Source organism: Heptranchias perlo, chromosome 39 (assembly GCF_035084215.1).
Source record: "Heptranchias perlo isolate sHepPer1 chromosome 39, sHepPer1.hap1, whole genome shotgun sequence".
Classification (NCBI taxonomy): Eukaryota; Metazoa; Chordata; class Chondrichthyes; order Hexanchiformes; family Hexanchidae; genus Heptranchias; species Heptranchias perlo.
Window position 1 is genome coordinate 13247595 of NC_090363.1, and position 22718 is coordinate 13270312.

The 22718-nt window shown below is 48.1% G+C and overlaps 1 protein-coding gene across 1 annotated transcript; it reads right to left on the reverse strand.

Moving 5' to 3' along the window:
* Window positions 1-304: 304 nt before the first annotated feature.
* Window positions 305-22499, reverse strand: LOC137305281 (butyrophilin-like protein 2). The gene is made up of 7 exons (XM_067974134.1): window positions 22413-22499; window positions 20216-20323; window positions 12133-12249; window positions 8147-8485; window positions 2049-2333; window positions 440-478; window positions 305-339 (listed from the first exon to the last, which is right to left on the reverse strand). The coding sequence occupies exons 1-7, from the start codon at window positions 22444-22446 to the stop codon at window positions 305-307; spliced, it is 957 nt and encodes a 318-aa protein (XP_067830235.1). The 5' UTR covers window positions 22447-22499.
* Between the last annotated feature and the right edge of the window lie 219 nt (window positions 22500-22718).

Sequence of the window (22718 nt, forward strand, 5' to 3'; positions counted from 1 at the left end):
GGGGGGGGGAGGGGGAGGAGATGGGGAGTGGGGGGGAGGGGGAGGAGGTGGGGAGTGGGGAGTGGGGGGGAGGGGGAGGAGATGGGGAGTGGGGGGGAGGGGGAGGAGGTGGGGAGTGGGGAGTGGGGGGGGAGGGGGAGGAGATGGGGAGTGGGGGGGAGGGGGAGGAGGTGGGGAGTGGGGAGTGTGGGGGGGGGAGGGGGAGGAGTCTCTCATGTGGTCTAAACAATTTTCTTTGTCCCTTAACATCCTGTGCGTGGACCCAGACTGGACTTCCCTCTGACTCGCTCGGTCCCTTCGTGTTTCACTTACCTGAGTAACCGTGAATTCTACTCCATTCTGGGGAACAAAAAGATGAGATAGTCCAGAGTCAATTACGGCTGATCAAAATGAACTAAGAGTTGAACGGTGACTTTTATCTTAATGTGAAAAATCTTACCGGCTTCACTGACACGGAATTGAACATGTGGAAGAAAATCTGCAAAAGAGAATGAGAGCTCATATTTCTATATTATATTTATATATAAAAAAACTCGTTACCGTAGTAATGCCTTCAGCCCATTGGAATCAATGGGTAATGTGACTGTTATTCTCACTTCCACCAGTAGTGGCGCCACAACCCATCTCAGCCCATCACAACAAACACAACTAAAAGACAACCCAATCCCCCCCAGCAAGACCACTGGTACAATATACCATTTTCCCCCTTCAGTTTTACTACCTCCGCCCCTCCAGCCGCCAACTCTGTGCTGGGTTGCCACGGTTACTGGCTGCCCTACTAGCGGTCCCTCTTCCTTGTTCAGGCCGAGTGAGTGTTGCCAGCCCAGCCAACCAATGGAAGGAGTTGCGGCCGAGCCCGATCTCGTCGTCACCCAAAGTCCACAAAGACACACTTTCCACTAGGGGAGCGCTGGATAACAGTCAGCAGAGGAATCCCGACTGATTTTTCCCCTTCTCTAATTAAGGCATTTTGTAGTAGTACCATCAGGCTAGCCGAGATCAGCTATCTCAGCGCAGGCCGGACATTGACCCAAGACCTCCCTGGTCTGTACGGTCAGTACCACACCAATGAAGTGCATTTACTGACCCAATGGGTATTTCCCTGTTCCCATTTGCAGAAGACTGTCAGAGCAGCTTTTTTGTAAGTTCAGTTATACAGAAAAAAGTGTAAACCTTTTACACACAAACTATACAATGAGACATTAAACACAACCTCCTGCTATTGCACTGGGCTAGAAAATGACTTTTACTTGAGATCTGGGGGTCAAACCCAATCCAGAGTGGCTGAAAATTTCTGTTTAACTGGGCATTCTCATTCAGAATGTAAACTCAAGGTAGATCCTAAGTGAGTTTGAAGAATGGCTCAGAGGTGCAAGAGGGATTACTCTCCAAGGTTAGATCTCAGGGACATTATTGAGACATTGCAGTTTTACTCTGTATCTAACCCGTGCTGTACCTGACCTGGGAGTGTTTGATGGGACAGTGTAGAGGGAGCTTTACTCTGTATCTAACCCGGGCTGTAGCTGATCTGGGAGTGTTTGATGGGACAGCGTAGAGGGAGCTTTACTCTGTACCTAACCCATGCTGTATCTGCCCTGGGAGTGTTCGACGGGACAGTGTAGAGGGAGCTTTACTCTGTACCTAACCCATGCTGTATCTGCCCTGGGAGTGTTTGATGGGACAGTGTAGAGGAAGCTTTACTGTGTCTAACCAATGCTGTACCTGCCCTGGGAGTGTTTGATGGGACAGTGCAGAGGGAGCTTTACTCTGTACCTAACCCGTGCTGTACCTGCCCTGGGGGTGTTTGATGGGACAGTGTAGAGGGAGCTTTACTCTGTATCTAACCCGTGCTGTACCTCCCCTGGGAGTGTTTGATGGGACAGTGTAGAGGGAGCTTTACTCTGTATCTAACCCGTGCTGTACCTGCCCTGCAGGTGCTCAATGCTGACACTGGGTGCCTGAAACATCCCTCACATAATGAGCAGGAAATTCACATGCATAAGTTTTTAAAACCTGTTAATTAAGTTTTGAAAGGTGCAATAACTGACCCACTATTTGTGCTGTCGATGCCTTTTTATCATTATTCAGTCTGTTGTAGATGATGCAGGTCACAATGGGTGAAACTACATTTGTCGCCTGATATTCGATTTCCACATTGTAGAGGCCACGCTCGTCAACTGCCTTGGTTACTTTCGACAGTGGTACCAGGGTTTTTCCATCGCCGTCTTTCCAGATGATGCCAGGTTCGGGGTGCCAGCCCTTCGATTGGCAGATGTAAACAATGCTGCTCTCATTGAACTGCGTGATCAATAAACTTGGCTTTGTCCCAAGGGCTGGAACAGAGTGAAATGATTGGCTCGGGTCAGAAAGACAGACTTGTATGAAATATGTAGCACCTTTCACAACCTCGCAAAGATTTCACAGCCAATTAAGTACTTTTGAAGTGTAGGTCAGGACACCAACAACAACTTGTATTTATACAGCACCTTTAACATAGTAGAGCATCCCAAGGCACTTCATAGAAACATAGAAAATAGGAGCAGGAGTAGGCCATTCGGCCCTTCGAGCCCACTCCGCCATTCAATATGATCATGGCTGATCCTCTGTCTCAATACCATATTCCCGCTCTCTCCCCATACCCCTTGATGCCTTTTGTGTTTAGAAATCTATCCAGCTCCTTCTTAAATATATTCAGTGACTTGGCCTCCACAGCCTTCTGTGGTAGAGAATTCCACAGGTTCACCTCTGAGTGAAGAAATTTCTCCTCATCTCAGTCCTAAATGTCCTACCCCGTATCCTGAGACTGTGACCACTCGTTCTGGACCCCCCCCCCCCAGCCAGGGGAAACATCCTCCCTGCATCCAGTCGGTCTAGCCCTGTCAGAATTTTATCCATTTCAATGAGATCCCCTCTCATTCTTCTAAACTCTAGGAGCGTAGGCAGACAGAAATTGGCACCAATCCACACAAGACATTAGGATGGGTGACCAAAAGCTTGGTCAAAGAGGTAGGTTTTAAGGAGCGTCTTAAAAGGAGAGAGAGGTGGGGAGGTGGAGAGGTTTACATATATATATAATTTTACAGCACAGAAACAGGCCATTCGGCCCAACAGGTCAATGCTGGTGTTTATGCTCCACATGAGCCTCCTCCCACCTTACTTCATCTCACCCTATCAACATGCCTCCTCCTCCTCCACTTTCAATTAAAAGGTCATTCCCTCAACCCTTCCTACCACATGACAACATATCTGCCCTCTTTGGCCTACCTGACCGTGCCAATAATCATTACCTAATTGAATAAGTTAGCCACCAAATATGTGCACCTTTTCCTTCAATGACAAAACATAAATGGTAGTGCACGTTCTATTTTACTACAGTGAAATCCAAAGTTAACAGAAGCCAACCTATTCTTCTCCAACACCATGCCTTCCCATGTGTGGAACCAGCATAGACCTGTTGGGCCGAACGGCCTGTTTATGTGCTGTAAAATTATATATATATGTAAACCTCTCCGCCTCCCTACTTCTCTCTCCTTTTAAGGCGCTCCTTAAAACCTACCTCTTTGACCAAGCTTTTGGTCACCCATCCTAATATCTTGTATGGATTGGTGCCAATTTCTGTGACATTCTGGCTGAATTTGCCTTTATTTCACCTATCCCAGTGCAACCCGAAGGCCGGTATTGCCAGAGGCGGGTCGGCCGCTCATGCTCTACAAAAAAGTGTCATGGGGCTGAGGCGGTCCCCATCTGATAGCAGTTTGCTCCTGGCTGGGTCCCTGGAGCTTTCTCCCCCAGCTTTTGGGGAGCGGTTTCCGGAGCTTAGGGCCGAGGCAGCTGAATGGTGGAGCAAAGAAAAATCGGGGATGGGCAGGAGGCCGGAATCGGAGATCTCGGAGGGCTGGAGGAGGTCACAGAGATAGGGAGTGGCGGGGACACGGAGGGATTTGAAAGCAAAGATAAAATGGGTAGAGTTTGCGGGAAATTTCGCCCAAAGTGTGCTTGAAATTGAGCTGGTTAGGTTCAAGTTTCCACTGAAATCCCTTTGCATAATCACCAACATAAAATCTTCCATGAACCAGAGCAATTGGGTTTAATCGTTTCTTTTTTTGTCCATTAAGAAGCATTCCTTGAAGTGATTAAGAGTGGTAACCTGGTGCAATTTTATTAATTCAGCTGAAAATGGGTTTAATCACCAAGAGGAAGCATTTTTAATGAGGGGGCCCAGTCCTCTGTCTGTGAGTAACCAGATTTAAAATCACTGAAATGACCTTAGAAAACACGATACTGAAAACCATTTAATAGTTTCATTGGTATACGTCAGTCAGTTTCTTCGGAAGTTAAATATTTTTTGATATGAAAAAGCTTTTAAAAGGTGCCTACCAGCGCCCGAGCTCATTTGAAGAGCCTTCCCGAACCAGAGTGATTGGCAGAATCTCGCCACGCCGACCTGGGGGCGTGGCCAGTTTTGTGGGCGGAGCCTGTTCCGGGCGAACTGATTCTTGAACCAGTGTGAAAGATCGCGCAAGTAGTTTTGGGCGTAACGCACTTACGTTTAAAATTTCCCCGATCTTTTGCGCTGGTTCAGCCGATTCGGCCCTGATGTTACTGGTGCAAATAAGTGGAGACTCAACCCTAAGAGTTTTAAAATCATGGCATTCCCCGGACCGGGAGCCAATGTAGGTCAGCGGGCACAGGGGTGATGGGTGAACGGGACTTGGCACGAGTTAGGATACGGGCAGCAGAGTTTTGGATGAGCTGAATTTTACGGAGGCCGGCCAGGAGAGAATTGGAATAGCTGAGTCTGGAGGTCACAAAGATATGGATGAAAGAACTCCCCTGCTCTTCTTCAAGACATTGCCGTGGGAACCTGCACGTCCACCCGAGAGGGGCAGACAGGACCTCAGGTTAACGTCTCATCCGAAAGACGGCACCTCCGACAGCGCAGCGCTCCCTCAGTACTCCACTGGGAGTGTCGGCCTGGATTTTGTGCTCAAGTCTCTGGAGTAGGACTTGAACCCATGACCTTTCAGACTCAGAGGCGAGAGTGCTGCCCACTGAGGTGCAGCTGACACCATCATGACGTGGTCTGGGGGAGGGTCAGTCGCAGCTTACCTACAGTCCTTGGCTGACTCGCTCTCCCTATGCCTCTGGGATCCAGACCCAGTGGGGTTTCAGTGTTGTTTGATCTCCTATTCTGCATCTCTGGGAACGCCGTTCGGAGGCAGGGTTATCTACAGCTTCCACACAGCCGGTGAAAGGGGTTTTTTCAGATCAAGGTGACTGCAATGGATGCTCGGAACCAAGGAACATCTCCACAAACCTACACCTGACTCAGGCAAGTCCAGAGTACTCCAGGCCAATGTTGACCAGCCAGTCTGTTTTGCTAATGAAGCCTGGATGGAAGTTGGGTTTTTATCTACTTGGCTGCAGATTATATACAATTTACAGCACAGGAACAGGCCATTCAGCCCATAGGTCCATGCCAGTGTTTATGCTCCACACAAGCCTCCTCCCACCTTACTTCATCTAACCCTATCAGCATATTCCTTCCTCCCTCATATGTTTATCTAGCTTCCCCTTAAATGCATCTATGCTATTCGCTTCAATAAGGACATAAGAAACAGGAGCAGGAGTAGGCCAAACAGCCCCTCGAGCCTGCTCCGCCATTCAATAAGATCATGGCTGATTTTCAACCTCAACTCCACTTTCCTGCCCGATCCTCGTATCACTTGATTCCCCTAGAGTCCAAAATTCTATCAATCTCAGCCTTGAATATATTCAACGACTCAGCATCCACAGCCCTCTGGGGTAGAGAATTCCAAAGATTCACATCCCTCAGTGAAGAAATTCCTCCTCATCTCAGTCTTAAATGGCCGACCCCTTATCCTGAGACTATGCCCCCTAGTTCTCAACTCTCCAGCCAGGGGAAACAACCTCTCAGCCTCTACCCTGTCAAGTGCCCTCAGAATCTCTAAACTCCAGAGAGTATAGGCCCATTCAACTCAACCTCTCCTCATAGGACAACCCTCTCATCCCAGGAATCATCTAGTGAACTTTCATTGCACCGCCTCTAAGGCAAGTATATCCTTCCTTAGATAAGGTGTCCAAAACTGTACGCAATACTCCAGGTGAGGTCTCACCAAAGCCCTCTACAATTGTATTAAGACTTCCTTACTCTTGTACTCCAACCCCCTTGCAATAAAGGCCAACATGCCATTTGCTTTCCTAATTGCTTGCTGTACCTGCATGCTAACTTTGTGTTTCTCTGGACACCAACATTTAATAGTTTCTCACCATTTAAAAAATATTCTGCTTTTCTATTCTTCCTACCAAAGTGAATAACCTCACATTTCCCCACATTATACTCCATCTGCCACCTTCTTGCCCACTCACTTAACCTGTCTATATCCCTTTGCAGACTCTGTGTCCTCCTCAAAGCTTACTTTCCCACCTAGCTTTGGATCGTCAGCAAACTGGATACACTACACTCTTTTTGGTAGCGAGTTCCACATTCTCACCACTCTGAGTAAAATAGTTTCTCCCGAGTCCCCTATTGGATTTATTAGTGACTATCATATTTATGGCCCGTAGTTTTGGTCTCCCCCACAAGTGGAAACATCTTCTCTACGTCTACTCTATCAAACCTCTTCATAATCTTAAAGACCTCCATCAGGTCACCCCTCAGCCTTCTTTATTCTAGAGAAAAGAGCCCCAGCCTGTTCTGTCTTTCCTGATTGTTATAATCTCTCAGTTCTTAGTTTCTCCTGATAGTTATAACCCGTCAGATGACCAGGTCGGGTGGTCCTAGCTGGAGAAGCAATGCTGGGCTGCGTGGGTTAATGTCCAGCCGTACCCCTGTGCACACTTGGGACCCAAACTTGGGCTCTGCCAACCTGCAGCTAAGCTCTCTGGACATGGGTAAGTGGGTGATGTCTCCATGGGGAGGGACCGCACTCCATCAGAAACACGACAGTTGGGTGTCGATTTATGAGTTTCCATTCACAATAGACATCCGGCTGACAAACCCCCATCCCCCCCTAAAAAAAATGCGAAATAGCCCAATTAAAATCGAACTACTGAACCACTCCTGTAGCCTCCCTTCCTGTGGGGAGCGGCCTGGCCTTCACTTGGCAACTGCCCACATCGGCCTGATGGATATCAGGAGCTTCCCTCTTGTGCGGGAATCAGAGGCACCTTGCATGTCCCACCACTCTGTGTAGCAGCATTTCCGAGGGTGTCCCTCGAGCCACACAAAAGGGATGGGGCGATGGTCATTTCCGTAATGTTCTGAGTAACACTGGGCTCGTGTGTGTAGTTCCCACTCACCGGACTGCGAATTGGTTCATCTATACACAGCTTCAACTAAGTATCTAAGGAAAACCTTCACGGCAGCCTGGCTAACCCGATTCCTGAATCAGGCCGGTCTGGAGTACTCCCGGGCAGTGTTGACCAGCCCAGCCTGTTTCACTAATGAGGCCTGGTTCGGTGGACATGTAGCCGGGAGTCGGGTTTCTACCCACTTGCCTGCAGATAACCAGGTCAGGTGGTCCTAGCTGGACAAGCAACAGTGAGCTGCATGGGCTAATGTCCAGCAGTACCCCTTAGTCCTGCAGTGTATAACTTCAGGGAACCAAACATGACTCCATACGAGTTAATCCCCTTAAATGAGATGAACACTATCACAATTACAATGGCCGACTACGACTCTTTTGGCTAAAGGTTGGAGGAAATGCCAAGCGTCCTCCCCGGTCATTGATTGGCCGATCCCCACTGGTGAGCCCAGCCAATGAGTGTTAGCGGGATACTGAACTGACCCAGCCCAATAGGGCCCTCTCCTAAGGCATGCGGAGGTACGTTTGCCGGTAAGGTCATTGGATAGCGATCGGCTGATCTGGTCCCTGGGATGGTTGGGGGGGGGGGGGGGAAGGAGGCCGAGGACAACTGTAGCAGTCTCTATCCCTACCACGGCCCCGTTGAAGATTAGCCAACACCACGCAAATTGGGGATCAAACACTGGGCTGTTCATCATCGCTATTGCTCAGCTTACACTGGGCAATACTGGACCCACTTGGGTGGGGGGGGTGGCGCAAGGGGGGAGTTCGGCCATGTCCGGTGTCCGCTGCAGTTACGCCGCTGGTGACCCTCTTACCCACAATGGTCAGCTCCACAACCACGTCGCTGGAATGGCTCTTCGAGCTGACAGTGCATCGATATCTCCCAGCGTCAGATGCCTGCACCTTGTCCAGTTTGAGGGACACATTGCCGCCCGCCCGCTGATCTTCGAAGAGGTGCGCCCGGCCCCTGTGGGAGTGGCACGGCCCCTCCTGGCCGTCTCCGCACTTCAGGAGCGCCGCACCAGAGTCCAGGTGTCGCCATTCGATTTCCAGGCTCCCGTCCTGTTTGTAGGATTCCACCGTGCAGTTCAGTATGGCATCTTCACCCACAACAGCCACAGTGGGATAATCTGGCCCTTTAACATTAAACGGGTCTGGAGTGGGAAGAAAGAAAAGCATTTGCATTTATATAGTGCCTTTTTGGGCCGACGTCCCAAAACGCTTCACATCCAATGAAGTCCTTTTCTTGAAATGCAGTCACTGTTGTAATGTAGGAAACACGGCAGCCAACTTGTGCACAGCAAGATCCCACAAACAGCAATGAGGTAAATGACCAGAGAATCTGTTTTAGTGACGTTGGTTGAGGGATAAATATTGGCCCCAGGACACCGGGGAGAGCTCCCCTGCTCTTCTTTGAAATAGCGGCCGTGGGATCTTTTACGTCCATTGGAGAGGGGCAGACGGGGCCTCGGTTTAACGTCTCATCCGAAAGACGGGAGTGCAGCACCTCCCTCAGTGCTGTGCAGATCAACAACTCGCTGTCACAGAGGACTCGTTGCACAGAAAATCATCTTGGAATGCTTTACAATGGGAGAAGGCGGAGGGCAAGCAGGAAACAAGAAAGTTAGGGTGGACAGAACATAAGAAACAGGAGCAGGAGTAGGCCATTCGGCCCCTCGAGCCTGCATCACCATTCAATAAGATCATTGGCTGATCTTCGACCTCAACTCCACGTTCCCGCCCGATCCCCATATCCCTTGATTCCCTTAATGTCCAAAAATCTATCAATCTCAGCCTTGAATATACTCAATGACTGAACATCCACAGCCCTCTGGGGTAGAGAATTCCAAAGATTCACAACCCTCTGAGTGAAGAAACTCCTCCTCATCCCAGTCTTAAATGGCCGACCCCTTATTCTGAGACTATGCTCCCTAGTTCTAGACTCTCCAGCCATGGGAAACAACATCTCAGCATCTACCCTGTCAAGCCCCCTCAGAATCTGATATTTTTCAATGAGATCACCTCTCATTCTTCTAAACTCCAGAGAGAATAGGCCGATTCTAATCAATCTCTCCTCACAGGACAACCCTCTCAACCCAGGAATTAATCTAGTGAACCTTCGTTACATCTCCTCTAAGGCAAGTATATCCTTCCTTAGATAAGGAGACCAAAACTGTACACAGTAGTCCAGATGTGGTCTCACCAAAGTCCTGTACAATTGTAGCAAGACTTCCTTACTCTTGTACTCCAACCCCCTTGCAATAAAGGCCAACATACCATTTGCCTTCCTAATTGCTTGCTGTACCTGCATGTTAACTTTCTATCTTTCTTGTACGAGGACACCCAAATCTCGCTGAACACCAACATTTAATAGTTTCTCACCATTTAAAAAATATTCTGCTTTTCTATTCTTCCTACCAAAGTGAATAACCTCACATTTCCCCACATTATACTCCATCTGCCACCTTCTTGCCCTCTCACTTAACCTGTCTATATCCCTTTGCAGACTCTTTGTGCCCTCCTCACAGCTTACTTTCCCACCTAGCTTTGTATCATCAGCAAACTTGGATACATTACACTCGGTCCCTTCATCTAAGTCATTAATATAGATTGTAAATAGCTGGGGCCCAAGCACTGATCCTTGCGGTACCCCACTAGTTACAGCCTGCCACCCTGAAAATGACCCGTTTATCCCTAATCTCTGTTTTCTGTCCGTTAATCAATCCTCTATCCATGCTAATATATTACCCCCAACCCCATGGTTGAAGAGAAGAGTTCTGACAGAAGGGAGTGGTTTTAGAGGGTTTAGATGCATGAAATATTGTTGAGGTGTGTGGAACCTCATTTTTTAAAGAGTTACTAGGAGCTAGGAGCTTAAAACAGTCAAAATAAAAGACAACATTTCAATCCCTGCTTGAACAAAAGTTGTGATGTGGAGATGCCGGTGATGGACTGGGGTTGACAATTGTAAACAATTTTATTTGAAATTCACAAGCTTTCGGAGGCTTCCTCCTTCCTTCCGGATGTTTCTGCCTCTCTCTCTCTCTGTTTTTTTTTGGTTGTTTGTATATTCGGTGGCCTTGTAGGTAACACCTCTCTGTCTGCACACTGTGATTGCCTTGGCAACGGGCAGTTGGAAAGACTATCTGCAATCATCAGGTATTGTTCTGTGATTTATAAATGCGAAGGGTTCGAGGATTTCATTTCCACAACATTCACCTGAGGAAGGAGGAAGCCTCCGAAAGCTTGTGAATTTCAAATAAAATTGTTGGACTACAACTTGGTGTTGTAAAATTGTTTACAATTGAATAAAAGTTAGCAAAGGAGGTTTTGCAGGGAGCTGAGACAGGCTGAATTCACAAATCAACAGAAAACTTTGTTTAACTTTGATCAGATATCATCACACTCATTACAGAGCAGTTCCTACGAAAGGTAATTAACCCATCATGGACACTCCTGCTATATCTTTGTTATATGTTATATATGGCACTTTTAGTGCTCGCCAATTTTAATGCTTCATATTGCTGTTTAACTCTAAGTAAAGATATTAGTTACATTAAACATTTTGCCGGGAGTTTAGTAGCATCGAACAACACTTAAAACTCCAGTAGGCAGATTGCTGCAGCTAGGACAAGTGTGAGGACCTCTATTACCCACACTCCAATTATCCCTCTTCCTGATTGTCCACCTGAATTTTGGCAGGACTTTGGGTGCAGCGTCACCTCATTGGACAGTCTACTAACACCAATCTCCACAGAAACAGGCCATTCGGCCCAACTGGTCTATGCCGGTGTTTATGCTCCACAAGACCCTCCTTCCACCCTATCCGCATACCCGTCTATTCCTTTCTCCCTCGTGTTTCCCCTTGAATGCATCTACGCTATTCGCCTCAACCACTTCCACGTGATAGCGAGTTCCACATTCTCACCACTCTCTGGGTAAAGAAGTTTCTCCTGAATTCCCGATCGGAATATCGGGGGAGAACTTCCTCTGGATTCTCCTGATTTCTTTTATTTTAATTCTTTCTCGTGATGTGGGCGTCGCTGGCGAGGCCGGCATTTATTGCCCATCCCTAATTGCCCCTTGAGAAGGTGGTGGTGAGCCGCCTTCTTGAACCGCTGCAGTCCGTGTGGTGAAGGTTCTCCCACAGTGCTGTTAGGAAGGGAGTTCCAGGATTTTGACCCAGCGACGATGAAGGAACGGCCGATATATTTCCAAGTATTTCCCTATGTAAGCTTTATTTATAGGATCATTCCATAAAAAGCCAAATGGGTAACAGACTGAGGATTGCCCATGGGCCTTTGCAGGTCTGTGTACCTCAGTAACAACAACAATTTGCATTTATATAGCACCTTTAACGTAGTAAAATGTCCCGAGGCGCTTCACAGGAGCGATTATCAAACAAAATTTGACACCGAGTCACATAAGGACATATTAGGACAGGAGACCAAAAGCTTGGTCAAAGAGGTAGGTTTTAAGGAGCGTCTTGAAGGAGGAGAGAGAGGCGGAGAGGCGCAGAGGTTTAGGGAGGGAATTCCAGAGCTGAAGGCACGACGGCCAACGGTGGAGTGATTAAAAGCGGGGATGCGCAAGTGACCAGAATTGGAGGAGCGCAGAGATCTCAGAGGTTTGCAATGCTGGAGGAGGTCACAGAGATAGGGAGGGGCGAGGCCATGGAGGGGTTTGAAAGCAAGGATGAGAATTTTAAACACGCTGGGTTGAGTCTTTACCATCGCAGCTGAGAGGGAGGGCACAGTGTCTGGACTTCTATCTCACACTAAACGACCATCAACAGTCTCACCTTGCCGAGAGCCTTTCCAGTACGAGGCAAACACAGCTCCTGAAAGTATCACCGCTTGTAGTAACACTTCCAACGATAGACTGCTCCTGGGTTCAGATTTTGAGCCATCAAACCTTCCTGTAAAGATACAGAACAGCGGCAAATGCTGCGTTACTCCTTCTGGTCTGGATTGTCCCCACTCACCTGCTCCAGGGCTGACTCCCACCGCCTTGTGATTGAAGCTGCCCCCTGGACAATTCCCCTTCACTGCAGCCCCTCTGAGACCCCCCCCGAACAGCTGCCTACGGTCACTCAGATCATCCATAATGACCGCCTTCAGCAGCTTGTCCCGCTAATTGAGGGGAGTGGCCCCCATGCTCTCCTCTCCCAGTTTGACGTGGACACTGCTGGCGTTTATTGCCCATCCCCAGTTGCCCCGAGGAGGTGGTGGCGATGGGCCTTCTCCCTGGTCCGCTGCAGTCCAGGCGTGCTCTGCCTCACTGCGTGTCCAGCACACAAGAGGTCGCACAGTTTGCACTTCATCACAGGCTTTTTTATTTTAAAAACAGTGGACTCCTCATCAGGAGGACAAGGGAGGGTCTATTCTTTTTAAAAAGAATTCAAAATCAGGTGGGGGGAGGGGTGGAATTAACAGATGAGCAAAGCAGAGGCAAGCTTGATTCTGTACTCTTACAGTCCAATCATTGACGATGCAAACACATGGGAACAGGAGTAGGCCATTCAGCCCCTCGTGCCTGCTCCGCCATTCAGTTAGATCATGGCTGATTTGTATCTCAACTCCATCTCCATTTTCCCCATATCCCTTGATCCCTTTAGCATTAAGAAATATATCTATCTCCTTCTTGAATACATCTAATGACTTGGCCTCCACTGCCTTCTGTGGCAGGTTCACCACCCTCTGAGTGAAGAAATTTCTCCTCATCTCGGTTCTAAATGGCATACCCCATATCCAGAGACTGTGACCCCTGGTTCTGGACTCCCCAGCCATCGGGAACATCCTCCCTGCATCTAGTCTGTCCAGTCCGGTTAGAATTTTGTATGTTTCGATGAGATCACCTCTCATTCTTCTAAACTCTAGTGAATATAGGCCTAGTCGACCCAATCTCTTCTCATACGTCAGTCCTGCCATCCCAGGAATCATTCTGATAATGAAGCAGTCCGTGCCCGCATGCAGCAAGACCTGGACAACATCCAGGCTTGGGCTGATAAGTGGCAAGTAACATTCGCGCCAGATAAGTGCCAGGCAATGACCATCTCCAACAAGAGAGAGTCTAACCACCTCCCCTTGACATTCAACGGCATTACCATTACCGAATCCCCCACCATCAACATCCTGGGGGTCACCATTGACCAGAAACTTAACTGGACCAGCCATATAAATACCGTGGCTACGAGAGCAGGTCAGAGGCTGGGTATTCTGCGGCGAGTGACTCACCTCCTGACTCCCCAAAGCCTTTCCACCATCTACAAGGCACAAGTCAGGAGTGTGATGGAATACTCTCCACTTGCCTGGATGAGTGCAGCTCCAACAACACTCAAGAAGCTCGACACCATCCAAGATAAAGCAGCCCGCTTGATTGGCACCCCATCCACCACCCTAAACATTCACTCCCTTCACCACCGGCGCACTGTGGCTGCAGTGTGTACCATCCACAGGATGCACTGCAGCAACTCGCCAAGGCTTCTTCGACAGCACCTCCCAAACCCGCGACCTCTACCACCTAGAAGGACAAGAGCAGCAGGCGCATGGGAACAACACCACCTGCACGTTCCCCTCCAAGTCACACACCATCCCGACTTGGAAATATATCGGCCGTTCCTTCATCGTCGCTGGGTCAAAATCCTGGAACTCCCTTCCTAACAGCACTGTGGGAGAACCGTCACCACACGGACTGCAGCGGTTCAAGAAGGCGGCTCACCACCACCTTCTCGAGGGCAATTAGGGATGGGCAATAAATGCCGGCCTCGCCAGCGGCGCCCACATCCCATGAACGAATAAAAAAAAAACCTTTGTTGCACTCCCTCCATGGCAAGGACATCCTTCCTCGGATAAGGAGACCAGAACTGCACACAATACTCCAGATGTGGTCTCACCAAGGCCCTGTATAACTGCAGTAAGACTTCCCTGCTCCTGTACTCAAATCCTCTTGCAATGAAGGCCAAAGTTTTAAGATTATGCCCCCTTTGTTCTGGCCTGTCCCACCAGAGGAAATAGTTCTGCTCTATCTACCCTGTCAACTCCTTTAATCTTCTTAAACATCTCAATTAGATCACCCCTCAACCTTCTGAACTGAAGAGAATACATTTAAATAAATATATTTAAAGCAAAGACGGGGAATCGAATGTCTTTTTAAAAAATATATTTGGGATATGAGCAACACTGGCAGACAGTATTTATTGCCCATCCCTATTTATCCCTTAAAGGAATAAATTTAACCCCAGTATCATTCTGGTGAATCTGTGCTGCATCCCCTCCAATATCCTTCCTGAGGGGCGGTGCCCAGAACTGGACGCAGTTCTCCAGACGGGGTCTGACCAAGGCTCTGTACAACTGAAGCGTCACTTCCTCACTTTTATATTCCAACGCAGAGGCTAATTAGGGATTCAAATCGAGAGCGTTACTTTAACCTGCACTTATCGTTGAAGCAACCAGGTTAAAACGATATCTTGACCCGAATTCGCTCGACAGCAGTGAAACAACAAGGCTGTCAGCAGCAACCAAAGGCTTAGAAATTTAAGAGACGCCCTTCCTGCCCAAGGCTCTGACTGATTGAACCGCTCGGTGGGGTACTGCACCCGGTATGGGGTACAGTAACCTAGTGGCGATTGTACTGGACTATCACCCCAGAGACCGTGAGTTCAAATCCCACCCCGTGATAAGTTGTGAAACTGAATTCAGAAAAAATCCGTGAGGCGACACCAAAAAAAAAACGACCATGAAAGCTGCCAGATTGTTGGAACAATCTGACTCGTTCAACTACTGCCCTTCGAGAAAGAGAACCCACTATGGTCTGGCCTGCACACAACACAAGACCCAGTCCCATGGCTTGTTGTTGACTATTATTGCCCTCAGGGCACTAGGGGTGGGCAATAAATGCTGCTTTGCCACTGCTGTGCACATCTCAGAAATATTTTTTAAAAGGGAGTTTGGTTTCCCTGTCTTTGCTGAGTTACTGATCTCAATTGGGGTGGAACATAGCAACAGGAGTAGGTCATTCGGCCTCTCAAACCTACTCCGCCATTCAATTAGATCATGGCTGATCTGTATCTTAACTCCATTTACCCGCCTTGGTTCCATATCCCTTAATGCTCTTACCTAACGAAAATCTATCAATCCCAGTTTTCAATTGACCCCCCAGCCTCAACAGCTTTTTTTTGGGGGGGGGGGGGGGGGGAGGAAAAGAGCATGGATGCTACAATTAAAGAAAGACTTGCATTTATATACCGCCTTTCATGACTTTAGGACATCCCAAAGAGCTTCACAACCAATGAAGTTCTTTTGAAGTACAGTCACTGTTATAATGTCGGTAACACGGCAGCCGATCTGTGCACAGCAAGATCCCACAAACAGCAATGAGACAAACGATCAGATAATCTGTTCTAGGTGTGGGTTCAGGGACAAATCTCGGCCAGGACACCAGGGAGAACTCCTCTGCTCTTCCTCAAATAATGCCATGAGGTCTTTTACGTCCACCCGAGAGGGCAGACGTAAAAGTTTAACGACTCTTCCGAAAGACGGCACCTCCGACAGTGCGGCACTCCCTTAGCCTCATTGCCCCTGTGTTGGGAAGAGACAGACTCGGACAAAGAATTACCGCTCCTGATCATCGTCCATAAGAACATAAGAAATAGGAGCAGGGGTAGGCCATTCGTCCCCTCAAACCTGCTCCCCCATTCAATAAAGTCATGGCTGATCTTCGACCTCAACTCCACTTTCCTGCCCGATCCCCATATCCCTTGATTCCCTTACAGTCCAAAAATCTATCGATCTCAGCCTTGAATATACTCAACGACTGAGCCCTCTAGGGTAGAGAATTCCAAAGATTCACAACCCTCTGAGTGAAGAAATTCCTCCTCATCTCAGTCTTAAATGGCCGACTCCTTATCCTGCGACTATGCCCCTAGTTCTAGACTCTCCAACCAGGGGAAACAGCCTCTCAGCATCTACCCTGTGAAGCCCCCTCAGAATCTTATATGTTTCAATGAGATCACCTCTCATTCTTCTAAACTCCAAAGAGTATAGGCCCATTCTACTCAACCTCTCCTCACAGGACAACACTCTCATCCCATTCATTGCACCGCCTCGAAGGAAAGTATATTCAGTGGGGAGTGTGTGTTAATCAGTTCGTTTCCAGCCCAACGAGGAAGGAGGCATTGCTGGACTTGGTTCTAGGGAATGAGATGGGCCAAGTGGAGCAAGAGTCAGTGGGAGAGCATTTAAGGAGCAGCAATCATAGTATCATAAGGTTTAGACTAGCAATGGAAAAGGACCACTCTAAAGTAAAAATATTCAATTGGAGGAGGGCCAATTTCAATGGGATGAGACAGATCTGGCCCAGGTAAATTGGAATCAAAGATTGGCAGGAAAAACTGTAATTAAACAATGGGCGGCCTTTAAGGAGGAGATGGTTCAGGTACAGTCTAGGCACATTCCCACAAGGCAGAAAGGTAGGGCAACTAAAGCCAGAGCTCCCTGGATGACAAAAGAGATAGAGAGTAAGATGGAACGGAAAAAAGGGGCATATGACAGATGTCAGGTTGAAAACAGAGGGGAAGTGAAAAAGGAAATAAGGGGGGGCAAAGAGAGAGTATGAGAATAGACTGACGGATGACAAAAAAGGAATCCAAAAGTCTTCAACAGGCATGTAAACAGTAAACGGGTAGTAAGACGAGGAGTGGGGCCGATTAGGGACCATAAAGGAGATCTACTCATGAAGGCAGAAGGCATGGCCGAGGTACTAAATGAGTAATTTGCATCTATCTTTACCAAGGAAGAAGATGCTGCCACAGTCTCACTAAAGGAAGATATAGTTGAGATACTGGATGGGCTAAAATTGATAAAGAAGAAGTACTTGAAAGGCTGGCTGTACTTAAAGTAGATAAGTCACCCGGTCCGGATGGGATGCATCCTAGGTTGCTGAGGGAAGTAAGGGTGGAAATTGCGGAGGTATTGGCCATAATCTTCCAAACATCCGTAGATACGGGGGTGGTGCCAGAGGACTGGAGAATTGTAAATGTTACACCCTTGTTCAGAAAAGGGTGTAAGGATAAACCCAGCAACTATAGGCCAGTCAGTTTAACCTCAGTGGTGGGGAAACTTTTAGAAACGATAATCCGGGACAGAATTAACAGTCACTTGTACGAGTGTGGATTGATTAGGGAAAGCCAGCACAGATTTGTTAAAGGCAAATCGTGTTTAACTAACCCGATAGAGTTTTTTGATGAGGTAACAGAGAGGGTAGATGAGGGCAATGCAGATGTTGTGGTGTATATGGACTTTCAAAAGGCGTTTGATAAAGTGCTGCATGGTAGGCTTATCATCAAGATTGCGACCCATGGAATAAAGGGGGCAGTAGCAACATGGATACAGAATTGGCTAAGGGACAGTAAACAGAGAGTAGTGGTGAACGGTTGTTTTTCGGACTGGAGGGAGGTGTACAGTGGTGTTCCCCAGGGGTCGGTACTAGGACCACTGCTTTTCTTGATATATATTGATGACTTGGATGAGCAGGGCATAATTTCAAAATTTGCAGATGACACAAAACTTGGAAGGGTAGTAAACAGTAAGGAGGATAGTGATAGACTTCAAGAGGATATAGACAGGCTGGTGGCATGGGCGGACACATGACAGATGAAATTTAACACAGAAAAATGCAAAGTGATACATTTCGGTAGGAAGAACGAGGAGAGGCAATATAAACTAGAGGGCACAATTCTAAAAGGGGTACAGAAACAGAGAGACCTGGAGGTATATGTGCACAAATCATTGAAGGTGGCAGGGCAGGTTGAGAAAGTGGTTAAAAAAGCATACGGGATCCTGGGCTTTATAAATAGAGGCATAGAGTACAAAAGTATGGAAGTCATGATGAACCTTTATAAAACACTGGTTTAACCACAACTGGAGTATTGTGTCCAGTTCTGGGCACCGCACTTTAGGAAAGATGTGAAGGCCTTGGAGAGGGTGCAGAAGAGATTTACTAGAATGATTCCAGGAATGAGGGACTTCAGTTACGTGGATAGACTGGAGAAGCTGGGGTTGTTCTCCTTGGAACAGAGATGGATGCGAGGAGATTTGATAGAGGTGTTCAAAATCATGAAGGGTCTAGACAGAGTAGATAGAGAGAAACTGTTCCCATTGGCGGAAGGGTCAAGAACCAGAGCACATAGAGTTAAGGTGATTGGCAAAAGAACCAAAGGTGACATGAGGAAAAACTTTTTTACACAGCATGTGGTTAGGATCTGGAATTCACTGCCCGAGGGGGTGGTGGAGGCAGATACAATCATGGCTTTCAAAAGGGAACTGGATAAGTACTTGAAAGGAAAAAATGTGCAGGGCTACGGGGATAGGGCGAGGGAGTGGGACTAACTGGATTGCTCTTGCATAGAGCCGGCACGAAATCAATGGGCCAAACGGCCTCGTTCCATGCTGTAACCTTTCTATGATTCTATGTGGGGAGTGGGGGAGAGGCCGAGCTGTCTTGTCCTCAAGGCCACAAGTGAACAGAGGCCACAGGGGCGAGGTAGTGGTGGGCAGCCAACTCCAGTGAAACTGTGCACCGAGAGTCAGCACCTTTAGGAGAGGCGGGAAAAAGCATTTGCAGAGGTAAGGAAATTCTTCCCATTACTTAATAAATAGTTTGGGTGGTTAATTGCAACATTAGTACCTCACTCCCTTTTGCCACAAACATTACTCAATTCTGCAGTGTTCGTAAACTGCTCAGTAAATTACAGAATCCACATGTCTATAACATATATCTTACTGCAGTTATACAGGGCCTTGGTGAGGCCACACCTGGAGTATTGTGTGAGGTTTTGGTCTCCTTACCTAAGAAAGGATATACTTGCCATAGAGGGAGTGCAGCGAAGGTTCACCAGACTGATTCCTGGGATGGCAGGACTGTCGTATGAGGAGAGATTGGGTCAACTCGGCCTGTATTCACTCGAGTTTAGAAGAATGAGAGGGGATCTTATTGAAACATATAAAATTCTGACAGGGCTAGACAGACTGGATGCAGGGAGGATGTTTCCCCTGGCTGGGGGGGTGTCCAGAACGAGGGGTCACAGTCTCAGGATACGGGGTAGGACATTTAGGACTGAGATGAGGAGAAATTTCTTCACTCAGAGGTGAACCTGTGGAATTCTCTACCACAGAAGGCAGTGGAGGTCAAGTCACTGAATACATTTAAGAAGGAGCTAGATAGATTTCTAGACACAAAAGGCATCAAGGGGTATGGGGAGAGAGCGGGAATATGGTATTGAGACAGAGGATCAGTCATGATCATATTGAATGGTGGAGCAGGCTCGAAGGGCCGAATGGCCTACTCCTGCTCCTATTTTCTATGTTTCTATCTGCAGGTCTCCCATGATCTTTGTCACCGTGAGTCAAAAGACCAGCCCCAATTTTAACCTAACCCGCCCGGTGTTGAAATCAATGGAGCATAAATTCGGGCTGAGTGTAAATCGGGCGCCTGAGTTGAACCAATCCTGTTCCCACCGAGCGGGTTAGGTTAAAGTCGGGGGGCTACGGTGACAGAGAAAGTGATACAGGGAGTAAGTGTGACACTACAAGCAAGACTATGAGTATACTGGAGAGACCAGTAAGTTGTCAGAGGTGTTACTCATGGCCAGTCGAGGTATACAAGCTGTTATTTTACAACATGAGTTGTGGATGGAGTTGGAAGAGAGGTGGCAGAAAGTCGCTCCACTGAGACACCCAGTGGCCAGAGCGGCCAATTACATCGTGACAATGGGACCCATTCAATGGGGACCTGCTTAGTGGGACCCAGCTCATTGAGTGGGGAACTCGGTCGACTTTAACTGTCGGTGGAATTCTCCACTCTTCCTCCTGAACTTCCGTACTTACTTTTCCGATAAGCTATCCAAGATGACACGCTGACAGCTATTATTCCCACCGCCAAGGCTTCCCAAACGTGATCCGGCCAGCTCGAGGCTCCAGAGGGAAATAACCGCCCTGCAAAAACATGGAGAAAGGACAGGAATCGGACACTATCCAACTTATAATAGTTGTTGCACGATAAATAGCACACACAATCAGAACTCATCCACAAAACGGTGAAAGTGTATATTTAACCACAAGGGCAGGTATATGGAGTTGGATCACAGATCAGCCATGGTCTTATCAAATGGCGGAGCAGGCACGAGGGGCTGAATGGCCTACTCCTGTTCCTAAGTTCCTAAGTTATCAGGGTTCTTGGGGCCCTCTAAGGGCTCGATTGATAAACTGGTTGCTTGGTGGGTTACCACCAGGGGATGGCTCCAGATTCAATTCTATCCTGAGTTGGCCAATGTACGTATGTGAGCGATTATGTGAGTCAGTCAGTCTATAGCCCGAGCAGGTTCCAGTTTGGCTGTGATGCCATCCAAGCATCCAAGGTGCAATAGCCTGGCTGTCCAGACCCCGCACACTTACAACGTCCAGTTGAGGTGTCAGCCTTGGCTCAGTGGGTAGCACTCTCGCCTCAGGGTCAGAAGGTCGTGGGTTCGAGCCCCACTCCACAGACTTGATTGAGCACATAACCCAGGCTGGCACTCTCAGTGCAGTACGGAGGGAGGTGCTGCACTGTCAGAGGTGCCGTTTTGCAGAGGAGACATTAAACCGAGGCCCCGTCTGCCTTCTCAGGTGGACGCAAAAGATCCATGGCACTATTTCGAAAAACAGCAGGGGAGTTCTGCCTGGTGTTCTGGCCAATATTTATCCCTCAACCAACATCACTAAAAAATAAGATTATCACATTGCTGTTTGTGGGATCTTGCTGTGCGCAAATTGGCTGCCATGTTTCCTACATTACAACAGTGACTACACTTGAAAAGTACTTCATTGGCTGTAAAGCGCTTTGGGACGTCCAGAGGTTGTGAAAGACACTTTATAAATCCAAGTTCTTTTCAGTTGAGGGAGGTATTGAGGGGCCGCAGATGTCGGGAATCTGATTGCCCAGTTTAGTGCTTGGCAAGAAGGTCGGATCGTAGGCAAAATACTGCGGACTCTGGAAATCTGAAATAAAAACAGAAAATGCTGGAGAAGCTCAGCAAGTGAGGCAGCCTCTGTGGAGAGAGAGAAACAGAGTTGACGACAGGTCTTCGAGCTGAAACATTAACTGTCTTGTTTCTTGCTCCACAGAGGCTGCCCCACTTTTGCTGAGCTTCTCTGTCTTTTAAAAGGTCAGATCATAACAGCACTGCTTCTAGTGAAGCGATCCAGCATCCTAATTCACATTTAGAACTGCTAAACCAATTTAAAATTACATCTTGCTGGGATCCCAATGCAAAGGTTCTGTTTGGGGACTGGACCCATTCAGCCCCACGGTTGTACCCCACAGTTAGTTACACCCCCCCGGTTGTACCCCACAGTTAGTTACACCCCCCGGTTGTACCCCACAGTTAGTTACACCCCCCGGTTGTACCCCACAGTTAGTTACACCCCCCGGTTGTACCCCACAGTTAGTTACACCCCCCGGTTGTACCCCACAGTTAGTTACACCCCCCGGTTGTACCCCACAGTTAGTTACACCCCCCGGTTGTACCCCACAGTTAGTTACACCCCCAGGTTGTACCCCACAGTTAGTTACACCCCCCGGTTGTACCCCACAGTTAATTACACCCCCCGGTTGTACCCCACAGTTAGTTACACCCCCCGGTTGTACCCCACAGTTAGTTACACCCCCCCGGTTGTACCCCACAGTTAATTACACCCCCCGGTTGTACCTCACAGTTAGTTACACCCCCCGGTTGTACCCCACAGTTAGTTACACCCCCCCGGTTGTACCCCACAGTTAATTACACCCCCCGGTTGTACCTCACAGTTAGTTACAGCCCCCGGTTGTACCCCACAGTTAGTTACACCCCCCGGTTGTACCGTGCATGCACTGATTTCCTGTAATTGTCATGATGTCCCAGGCTCAGCTGGAGCTTGTCTGCTGCTCAGTCCCGCCCTGTCCCACACTCTCTCAGTCCTTAAGGGATTGTTATTTTCTTTTTAAAAAGCAGCATTTTTTTCCCCCACGGTATATTTCGGGGTTCAAGGAAAACACGGGTGCCCTTACCGGCGGATGCAGTCGAGAAACCCACAGTGTTCATGGCAGGGAGAGCTCCGGGATTTGGCCGGTCAGACAAGACTCCAACTTCAAATCGCAAACTTCCTCGTCAATATAATCCCCCCCCCCAACTAAACCAATCACAATACAAACATCCTAACGCGTAAGGAGTTCCCATGGAGTAAAATTCAATGAAATTGCAAAACAGTTCTACCATTTGCTCCTCTGGGAACTTTATTCACTCCCAGTAGTTTAAATCTCTCTGTATTTCCCCTCCCATCGTGAGATTATTAATTACAAATGCATCAAGCAGTC

Excerpts from the sequence above, each read along its gene's own strand:
- LOC137305281 (XM_067974134.1), bottom strand. The coding sequence starts at position 22,446 with ATGAACACTGTGGGTTTCTCGACTGCATCCGCCG. Across the intron at positions 20,324-22,412 it reads TTTCTCGACTGCATCCGCCG|GGCGGTTATTTCCCTCTGGA; the intron begins GTAAGGGCACCC and ends ATGTTTTTGCAG. Across the intron at positions 2,334-8,146 it reads TGTGGAGCTGACCATTGTGG|CCCTTGGGACAAAGCCAAGT; the intron begins GTAAGAGGGTCA and ends ACTCTGTTCCAG.